Source organism: Syngnathus typhle, linkage group LG4, assembly GCF_033458585.1.
Source record: "Syngnathus typhle isolate RoL2023-S1 ecotype Sweden linkage group LG4, RoL_Styp_1.0, whole genome shotgun sequence".
Taxonomy (NCBI): Eukaryota; Metazoa; Chordata; class Actinopteri; order Syngnathiformes; family Syngnathidae; genus Syngnathus; species Syngnathus typhle.
Genome location: NC_083741.1, coordinates 24,203,367 through 24,213,198, shown reverse-complemented (window position 1 = coordinate 24,213,198; position 9,832 = coordinate 24,203,367). Strand labels below are relative to the sequence as shown.

Sequence of the window (9,832 nt, the reverse complement as noted above, 5' to 3'; positions counted from 1 at the left end):
GCTTTTTAAATGAGCGTAACACAAGCCGCCCGTAGTCAGCGCAACAACTTCCGCTCTGGCCCTTCAAAGTCATTCAAAGCCGCGCGCCTACTCCAACGAACCCCATATAGTTTGCTGAGCTTAACGAGACAGCTCCATTTTCCAAAAGCATTCCCAAAATGCAAATAAATGTGTTGGCATGGTTTCAACGCAGTGCGTCCTGTCACGTACAAGTCAAAAGCGTTTTCCCCTCTGACGTACAAGTCAAAAGCGTTTTCCCCTCTGACTCCTCTTGGACGTTACAATGTGAACGCAAATGGGTCATCAGCTACCGGATGTCGCTGCTCCGAAATCCGCAAAGAAATACAACAACAAATTCAGGTGAAAAACTCACAGAAGCGCTCCGATATGTCGTCATCATTGCCTTTAACCTGCACTAGCTACACCGACCGATGCGGCCTCTTTTTATAATCGTACACTACACGTATTACTTGTACCCTTGGGAAAAAGAAAGGAAAAAAACGTGCTTTTCAAAATATACTTGTTGACAATCATTTTTGTTTTATTTTGTTGCGTTGTTTACTTGGATACTTGTGCATCAACTAATATGTATGGTCATATCAAAGTTTGAACAACAACAAAAAAGTCCAAAACCCAAAGTTGCACGAGAGTGCGCTCTCGCGACCAGTTTGGTTAACTGCCGCTAGAAAGAGCTCCGAGCACGCCAAACGGTCACGTGACGATGTGTCAAACTTTGCAGCCGCCAACGGGCTCATCTTAGAAAAGAGGAAATAGTGAAGCATTTCTTTGCTCTACCTGTCATTAAACGCCGCCGGCAGGCAACAAATATTGATCTTTATTAATCATATGAAGTGATAGAAGTGATAGAAGTGATGGACGGACGGACGGACGGACAATATCTGTCATGTGTATGCCAGATACAGATTCGTCCATCGGTTGGAACGCCCATCAGATTACCTGTTCTTCTGATTGGCCGTTTTGGAATGTTTGTTTGCAAAGAGGTGACTTAGGCTTTTTCCTGTCAGGAGTCAGAGGTCACTAAGTCACTCCCGTAGTATTTCTTTTTTTTCTTTTAAACACCTGTTATATCGTGGCCGTAATGACGCGCACACTCTCCAAGTTTAGAGGACGTTTTAATAAGAACGGCACACACAGTACAAGCACATGTTTCTCTCTTGTACAACTTCTTCTGTCCAACATCAATCCTCAGTAGTCAACTCTAAGGCGAGTGCGCCCTCTACTGGGTAAAAGTAGAAGTATCACATTGGCAGTAAATAAGCACTGAAATAATACTTATACCAACCAACATTACCACATCAAGACACCACAACACCGGACGTCGATGACGTACTAAGTCAGCAATATTTATTCCTTTTTTTCCATTTTTCCAAATTCTGGAATTATTGGGGCCATTTTTTTTTATTTTAGTGCAAGCGAACATTGTCGCTGTACAAAATTATTTGAGGACAGGACATTTGGAAATTTCAAAGATAAAATGCATTTAGAGATAACCTTTTCTCCAGCCAGCAGAGGGCACTACAGGCTTATTAAAACGCACGGGTTTGATTTTGTTTCAGCTTTTCAAATACTGCGATAGAGACGTGATGATTTACTGCAGGATCAAAGGTCACAAGAGAATCTGAGGACATGACCTTTGGCCTTCTTGCTGAGTCAGTGCTTTGGCCAACAGGACTGCACTCGCCGTCGGCGGGGAGGACGCCCAGACAACCCACTCGAACAGGGACGCACGCACGCACGCGCTCGCACACTCACTCACACACACACACATACACACACACACACACGCACTTTAGTGGGTGACATTTGCTCTCATTCTTCTGGCAAACAGTGAGACAGACAAGACGAAGGACAAGCGCATTTCTCAAAAGTCCCTGGACACACATTAAACTCAGCACACATTCACCACGTGCACATTTATGTATGCACACTATAAATGGGCACACACGTTGAACACATACACACAATAGAGTACATAACACATGCAGACAATATACTTACACACACACACAGTGAATGCACACACAGATTCTACAACCGCGTGACCTGGTGCCCATGTGACCTCGAACAAATGTGCAAGTGTATGTGTGTAATGCGCGTGTTTGTGAGGCGATTGTGTTATCAGGATTCCCAAGTTTTGCGATAGAGCACACAAGAAGCACAAAGAGCTGGCTGGCTGGCGCGGGCGGGCGGGCGGGCGGGCGGGCAGGCAGGCAGGCGGGTGGGCGGGCGGGCGTCCAGGCAGGCAGCCACGCAGGCAGGCAGGCAGCCACACAGGCAGGCAGCCACGCAGGCAGCCACGCAGGCAGCCACGCAGGCAGCCACACAGGCAGGCAGCCACGCAGGCAGCCAGCCACACAGGCAGCCAGCCACGCAGGCAGGCGGCCACACAGGCAGGCAGCCACGCAGGCAGGCAGCCACGCAGGCAGGCAGGCTGGCCCACTCGGTGAGCCTATGCTGTGGAGTCACATCAGGTGCAGAATGTAAAGTCAAGAGTTGAAAAACAAGAGTCAAAAGTAAGAGAGTCAGTCAACAGAGATGAATCCAGGATCAAGAAGCAAAGCCCCATGTTTTGATTCTCAAATCATGAGTCTCGGGTCAAACCTCAAGAACGACTCATGAACGGCCGGCGTGTTCAGAGTCTGGGGTCTGTCATGATGTCACATTTCCCCAAGTGTGAGATCCGTGACCCGTAGTTTGAGCAATCTTTTTCTTTTTTTGCGACGCTGTGTGAAGTGCGACAGCGACCACACGACTTAGGAAACAACGTCAACGTTAAGTTATACTTCTTCCGACTCCTTTTCAGACATGTGAATGTGACTTATGGTTCTTTTGCGGTTATATCTTTATTGCTACGCTTGTAGTTTGTGTGTATGGATGTGTGCATGTGTGTATAGATGTATATTTTTATATGTATTTGTATGTATGTAGGTATGTCTGTATGTGTGTGTATATATGTATATGCATGTATTTTGTCATGTCTTTTCAGTGTGTACAATAATCTTATTCTTTTTTCACATGTTTGAAATAAACGAAACGAAACGAAAAAAACGGAGTGTGTTATGTAGGCAAAAACTCGCCTTCCACCAATAAATCAATACGACATGCAAATGTCAACGGGATTTTATTATCGTTCCACTCGGAGCACAAAAAGATCAACGAGCAAAGAAATAGCCAATAAAAATATTTTTTCACCAGCGTAAATAAATAACATTTGATGTTGTTGGTCCAATTTGAACGCCCTTTATTCTATGAAAGCCGGACGAGGATCCGATGGGTCCTCGTTACTGCGAGGTGTGTGCGGCATCAAACAAAGTCAACTGGAAGTCATCCTAACCTAGATAGCTAGCTTAGTAGGTAGCGGGCTAATTAACAAACTAGCTCGCGGCTAGTCACGCCGTTGCCGCAAAAAAAAAAAGACAAACAAACACCACATCACATTTAGTGTTAGAAACATGCAAATGAACGTTTGACGTAAGCCATTCTACGGGGAAGGAAGGAAGGGAGGGAGGGAGGGAGGGAGGGAGGGAGGGAGGGAGGAAGGAAGGAAGGATTTAGCTGAGGTTTGGAACAGAAAGGCTCATCAAGAGATGACGTTAAGCATGCTAATTAACAAAAGCACAGGCGATGAACACATGCGGAAGCAGACAGAGTCGAGAATTCAGAATCCGGGCTCAGACTCTCAAGTGTCGAGTCCACAAAAGACAACGGCTCCATTCCAGGGAGTTTGGACTTGATGAATTAGAACCAAGCGAGTTTGGACTTCACAAACTAGAATCAATGTTCTCGACGAGTCAAGGGCCCAGAATGAACATTTTGTTGAATCCATTCCAGAATCCGCCATGAGTATAGACCAGGGCTGCACCATAATCATTTCACAAGAAATCTTATTCTCCAATGAAAGAAAGAGGTTTTGGGGTTTTTTTTTTCCTCATAAGTAGCAATGTCAACGTATTTTTGGCATATTGTTCATTCATTTACAAAGACCCTGGACAAGCATTGGATGGCGGGCGATGCACATTTCAGAGCCAGTCAAGTCTTGGCTCTGAAGTCAGAACATTGAGTCAAGGGAGAAGTGGCCACAATCAAGAGTTGTGTCAAGAGTTCACCATCAAATTCAAAACACTCAGTCAAAAGCCCACAATCAAGCATGGAGAGCCTCGAGTCCAGAATCAAGAGTCTGGCGTCGACTTGAACGTGCCCATCAACCTCAAAGAGTTAGCCGCCGGCGCCGCCACCGGCAAAGCGGAATCGAGGCGAGAGGAAGAGCGAGCGTCCCCAAACGCTGTCTTGCACGTGTTGGTAAATGGCAAAAAAGAAAGAAGGGGACACGTGGAGCAGGTCACGCTCCGCTCCGCTCCACCCCCTCCGTCCGTCCCAGTGTCTGGTTCCCGTCAGACCAAGGCGGCGCCAGGCTGCAGGGGAGCGTCGGCGCCCCCCTCCTCACTGGTTGTTGGGGGCGGGGCTGGCCTCAGGGTTCCCGGAGGGGGGCTGCACGTTGTCGGCCAGGTTGTGGGCGTGTTCCAGGAAGAGGTCCTTGAGCACGCTCAGTTCTTTGCTGAGCAGTTTGATTTTGGCCTCCAGACGTTCGTTCTCCTCCTTGAGCTGGTTGACCCTCTGCTGCGTGTCCATGGCTTTCTGCTTGCTGCGCTGGCGGCTCTTCTTCACCGCCAGGTTGTTTCGCTCTCGCCGCTGACGGTACTCGTCACTGTCCTTGTCCGCCGACGCCTTCTTCATCTTGCCGGGGGCGGCCTTGCCGGCGCCCGGGGACGACGCCTGGCTGAGCGGCGACGGCTGAGGTACCTGCTGCAGCAGGGCGCTGGCGGCGCCGGCGGCGTGGCTCTGACTCTGGATGACGCTGACGCCGTTGTGGTCCGATGACGTGGCTTTAGGCTGCGGCGGCTGGCTCATTTGGGTGACCGCTGACCGGCGACTGAAGACGGGCACCTGAAGGATCCGCCACAAAATCAACTGATGGCTGCGGTCGGTCTCAAACACGTGACAGGAAATCGCCAACAATCGTCAAAGGCTGATCCGATCCATGAGTTTACCATGCATCGTCACTTATAGCAATGACTAAATATTGACATGATTATTGTTGTTGTTATTATGATAGGGTGATGTGTGTGTGTGTGTGTGTGTGTGTGTGAGAATAACAAAAAGAGACAAATCTTCCTGGACAGTTTACTTGCAACTCTGATGAAGAAAAAAATAATAAACATGTGTTGATCATCAGAGAATATTTACTGCTGAGAGGTTGGAATCCTGAGTTTTGGCAGATTTTCAAATGAAACAAAGTCTATTCGTAAACAATGAATATCTAGTAACTAACTTTGCTAGAAAAGAAGAGACATAAAAGACTCACTAGTGACCTGAATCGGAAGGAGTTGCTTTGTTGTTTAGCTGAATACAGGAGTGAATTTCTTCGTCACGTTTTCATGCGATAACTTGTCAGGTCCGCACGACAACTTGTCACAATTGGACAAGATAACTCATATTAAAACGTCAAATCTTACCACGTTGTAACGCGATACTGCCAAGGTTTGGCTTCCGTAAAGCTCCAAAGGTTGACCCGAAACCAGAAACCAAACTAGAAAGAAAACATCTCTTCTCTTCCACGAAGCCTTGCAGCAGCGGCAGCAGCGGCCGCCGCCGCCGCCGCCGCGCGCGCACGTGCGCATGCGTCAGTCTTCCGGGTGGAAACAAGCAGCGGCGATCGCTCGCCTGCTTCTTGCTTGCTGTTGCATCATCGGGGAACTCCACGTTCACTCGGAAGCGGACTCCAATGACGCATAAATGACACATTAGGAGGACGAACGGGAGCGCACGCTCGGCTAACGCGGCTAACGATCGCGCCGGCCGATCGATCAGCTTTGACGTTTGACATTTTCGACTGGAGCGGAGCACTCGGAGTAACTTGGGCTCGTCGCAGACGGAATGGCGTGACGCGTCACGACGCCAAATGTAAACGCGAAAGCGAAGCCACGGCGTCAAACGAGCTCTATTAGTTTGTTGTCTTTGTCAGTGTTGACGCTGAGGCTACGGCTAGCATGTCTTAGCGTGCCGACCATTGTTGGCATGTCGCGTCGCGTCGCGCCGCGCCGCGAAGCGCCGCGCTTCCGGCTCACAACACTGCTTTTGCTGAGCTGCGTCGAAAAACTACGTTACCTTGACGGGGCGACACCGGCGCGAAGAAGCGCTGGCAGTTGACAAGGTTGGGGCTAAAGTTTCCACTTGAATTGTTCCAAAAGACCCCGCGCGCTCGGGCTGTTTTGGTTTCCAACATGGACACGAGCTGATTGCGAAATCTCTTTGGCCATGTAGGGCAATATCTGGCGCCGGCCAATCCCGGGCGACTGAGACCCGCCTACCGCCGGCTCGACCAATTGCGATGCCGAACGCTCGACATGACGCAACCCTGGATACGAATGACGCGTCGTTGAACCAATAGGCGCCCTGACATTCGGGAATGAGCTGACACGCGAATGACTTCATCTTCTCCTACGCCTGGGCCACCAGGAAATGTTCAACCGATTTTTTTCCTTTTTTTGTTTTTCTTTTCAAAACAGTATGTTACAGGTAAATGCGAGACAAGTCATGTTTCAAAACACGCCCCCCCCCCAAATAATAATGTCCATCGTGTGTATGTATTACCGCCACGTCAGGAACAAACAAAAAAAAGAATCAAATATGTATAATACCGAGACTTTTTGCACGTATAGACGTGATTAGGTTTCAGGTCTTATCGCAATAATGAATTAAATTCTCGTAACGACGTAAAGTTTCACGTTTTAACATGCTAAATTTGACTTGTGCATTCCTTGACAATTCTTTCTGAATCAGGGCTGAACCTTAAACAAATATCTAGCTTTATTTTGTTTATCAAGTTAAAACCTGAAACTTAACACGTCAAAACATGAAAGTTCTACTCGGGTGCACTAGAGGGCGCTGCAGTCCACGCAACCACAACACACGCGCACAAACTGACAGTTTGGGGAAATTAAAACATTTACACGACATCAACACCATCAGCTATAATTGATCCAAATAAAGAAAAACAGAACAGAACGCGGTGTGTTTGCGTGTGCGCGCGCGTGCGCGCGTCCATTTTGGCCCAGAGGAGGTGAAAAGTAACGAAATCCAGAACCGTTTGTTGAGTTCACAAACACACACCATACAAACAAATCACCACACATACGCACACTATCGCATAGATATCCAGAAGTCTCACATTCACAAACACTTGGACTACACACAAGTCTTTCACACAACCTCCTTGTGAACACGTGCACAAGTCACACGCGCATACATATAATGGCCTTAAACACACATATATGCACATCTAACACGACATTATAACACGCGCGCACACGCACAGAAATGATTCAAACACGCACGCCAATAAACAAACACGCAGACACACGAATAGTCACAACACACATACAGCCAAGCCCCCCCCCCCCCTCTCTCGCTGTCTCTCTTTCACGCACTCGCCCCCAACCAAGTGCCCCCCTTTCCGCCTCCTCCCCCGCCACACACACGCACGCACACACAGATAGCAACAAGTCAAACAGGCGCTGGGCGCGCGTGCGTGCGCGCTCGTCAGTGGTGTCACGACCGACTGTGTTCCCGCCCACCTGATCGTCGTCCTATAAAAACTCTTTGGGATGCACTTTCCACACTTGACTCGCGGGCGACGCACGCGTCTGGCGGACGAACCGGGAGGGGGCCCCGGGGGACGACGCAGCGCTCCACTCGATTCAATCCTTACTCAGTCAGTCAGTCAGTCAGTCAGTCAGTCAGTCAGTCAGTCAGTCAGTCAGTCAGTCAGTCAGTCAGTCAGTCAGTCAGACGCCGTGCGCTCCCTCCGAGGCGCGCTCTCTCTCCGAGGCACGCTCTCTCTCCGAGGCACGCTCTCTCTCCGGCGGGCCGCCTAGCCCCTCCATGGAGCTGCACAACCTGCTTTACGAGACAGCAGCCCCGGGGGGGCCTCCGGTCACGGTGGGGGCCCCGTGCGCGCAGGAAGCCACCGACTTCGGTGCGGGGTACATCGGGGACGCGGAAACGTCCGTGGACCTGAGCCCCTACATCGACGCGTCCGCCTTCAACGACGACTTATTCCTGGCCGAGCTCTTCCACCACCCGTCGCGGCTGCGCGCGGCCGCGGCCTACGAGCACGCGCACGGACCTTCTCCGCACGTGTACGCCAAGATGAACGCCAAGGTGCTCAAGGTTCGTCCGCGAGGGGGGGGGGGGTATAGCCTAAACAACGTAAGGCCTCAATTATTGGAATCAGCGAGGACGCTATGCCCATAAGTCTTTTGCGTCCCGCGTGCATGCAGCCCCAAATGTTCCCAAATATTGACAAACAAATCCACATCCATCCGAAGGGAAGCAGAGGGTTTGCACTCGAAACGGGTCCGGGAATCCCTCCGAGTCCGCCCTTGGATTTTGGGGTGTAAAAGGCTCATTTGAGTCGGATCACGTTCCCAGTCAGTGACTGTTGCTTAGTGGATCGGGACAAGTGTTGTGTCCGCTACTTTTGTTTTGGAGAAATTTCAAAAGTTTGTATCTTTCAAACGCTCGGAAACGGAAAGCGGGCGCCACGTCGGGTTGATCCCGGAGACGTCGCTGCCCGACCAGATGTTTTGCCTATTTTGACGCCAAGCGGCTTTTTGGCAGGGAGGCGTCGTGGTGCCACCTCAAACGCCGCTCGCGCGCATGGCACGCTTTGGGCAAAAATGGGGGGCGTTTGCGGCCAGCCCGCCTTCACTTTGAATTGGCCTCTGGAGATGGCAATATGTGGCTTTGGAGCTTTTCCCGTCGCATTTGATTGGCGCCGCTGTTTGACAGTATCCGCTTGTATCTCTTCATTTGCGGGCTGGATCGACAAATCAATTTGTCCCTTTCTAAACTTGTGCTTCCTGTTGCCGTGGCCAAGGTGGACGCGGAGGAGCTGTACGAGCGGGAGCGTCGGCTGCCCATCAAGCAGGAGCCGTGCGCCGAGGACCTCCTGCGGCAAACCCCCGCCGCCTACCGCCACTGCTACTCCCCGCCGCACCACCTGCAGTACCAGGCGGCCCACTGCGCGCAGACCTCGGTGCACCTCCAGCCGGGCCAGCCCACCCCGCCGCCCACGCCCGCGCCCAGCCCCCATCACCACGCCCTCCACGTGCTCCCCGACCTTTGTTTTCACCGGCCGCCGCACAGGCCGGCGCCGGCGGCGGGCAAGGCCAAGAAGCTGGTGGACAAGAACAGCCCCGAGTACCGGCTGCGACGGGAGCGCAACAACGTGGCGGTGCGCAAAAGTCGCGACAAGGCCAAGATGCGCAACATGGAAACTCAGCAAAAGGTCCTGGAGCTCAGCTCGGACAACGAGAGACTAAGGCGCCGCGTGGAGCACCTCAGCCGGGAATTGGACTCCCTGCGGGGGGTCTTCCGGCAGCAGCCGCCGCCGCCGCACGTCCCCGACGCCCGCTACAGGGCGCACGCGCACAGCTGAGGACCCGCGCCCAAGAAACGACGGGATCCGTACGTGAGCTGGACGGCACTGCCGATGACTCCACGTGCGCGCGTGCGTCTTTCGTCTCCTCTATTGACACGCACGCACAAAGTCAAAAGGTCACACGCAGGTCCTGGTTTCCGTAGTTTATCACACGCACACACAGACAGGAACAAAGCGCGCACACGCAATGGGTCACAAATGCGCTCGCACACACGTACAGAATTGATGGTGTTTCCAAATCGACACGATAGAACTTGTTCGACTAATAAAAGACTTTGTTTGATCTTTGTTTCATGGTTTTGGTGATCG

General features: G+C 51.2%; 2 protein-coding genes across 4 annotated transcripts; one reads left to right on the top strand and one right to left on the bottom strand.

Moving 5' to 3' along the window:
* Positions 1–3,126: 3,126 nt before the first annotated feature.
* cebpg (CCAAT enhancer binding protein gamma) lies at positions 3,127–6,346 on the bottom strand. 2 transcript variants are annotated; one of them, XM_061276982.1, is made up of 2 exons: positions 6,187–6,346; positions 3,127–4,965 (listed from the first exon to the last, which is right to left on the bottom strand). In XM_061276982.1, exon 2 carries the CDS (start codon positions 4,927–4,929, stop codon positions 4,462–4,464), a length of 468 nt encoding a protein of 155 aa, XP_061132966.1. In that variant the 5' UTR covers positions 4,930–4,965; positions 6,187–6,346; the 3' UTR covers positions 3,127–4,461. The 2 variants fall into 2 exon arrangements, with proteins under 2 accessions (XP_061132966.1, XP_061132968.1); XM_061276984.1 differs by lacking the exon at positions 6,187–6,346 and adding an exon at positions 5,535–6,180.
* A 1,334-nt stretch (positions 6,347–7,680) lies between these two features.
* Positions 7,681–9,806, top strand: cebpa (CCAAT enhancer binding protein alpha). 2 transcript variants are annotated; one of them, XM_061277328.1, is made up of 2 exons: positions 7,681–8,241; positions 8,960–9,806. In XM_061277328.1, the coding sequence occupies exons 1-2, from the start codon at positions 7,963–7,965 to the stop codon at positions 9,518–9,520; spliced, it is 840 nt and encodes a 279-aa protein (XP_061133312.1). In that variant the 5' UTR covers positions 7,681–7,962; the 3' UTR covers positions 9,521–9,806. The 2 variants fall into 2 exon arrangements, with proteins under 2 accessions (XP_061133312.1, XP_061133311.1); XM_061277327.1 differs by having other exon boundaries at positions 7,682–8,250.
* The last annotated feature ends 26 nt before the right edge of the window (positions 9,807–9,832 follow it).

What these genes read in the sequence shown, in the direction of transcription:
- cebpg (XM_061276984.1), bottom strand. Translation starts at nt 5,699, where the DNA reads ATGCGCACGTGCGCGCGCGGCGGCGGCGGCGGCGGCCGCTGCTGCCGC. An exon ending in CAGTATCGCGTTACAACGTG is followed by an intron (nt 4,966 to 5,534) that starts GTAAGATTTGAC and finishes CGGATCCTTCAG; the next exon opens with GTGCCCGTCTTCAGTCGCCG.
- cebpa (XM_061277327.1), top strand. Translation starts at nt 7,963, where the DNA reads ATGGAGCTGCACAACCTGCTTTACGAGACAGCAGCCCCGGGGGGGCCT. An exon ending in TGAACGCCAAGGTGCTCAAG is followed by an intron (nt 8,251 to 8,959) that starts GTTCGTCCGCGA and finishes GCCGTGGCCAAG; the next exon opens with GTGGACGCGGAGGAGCTGTA.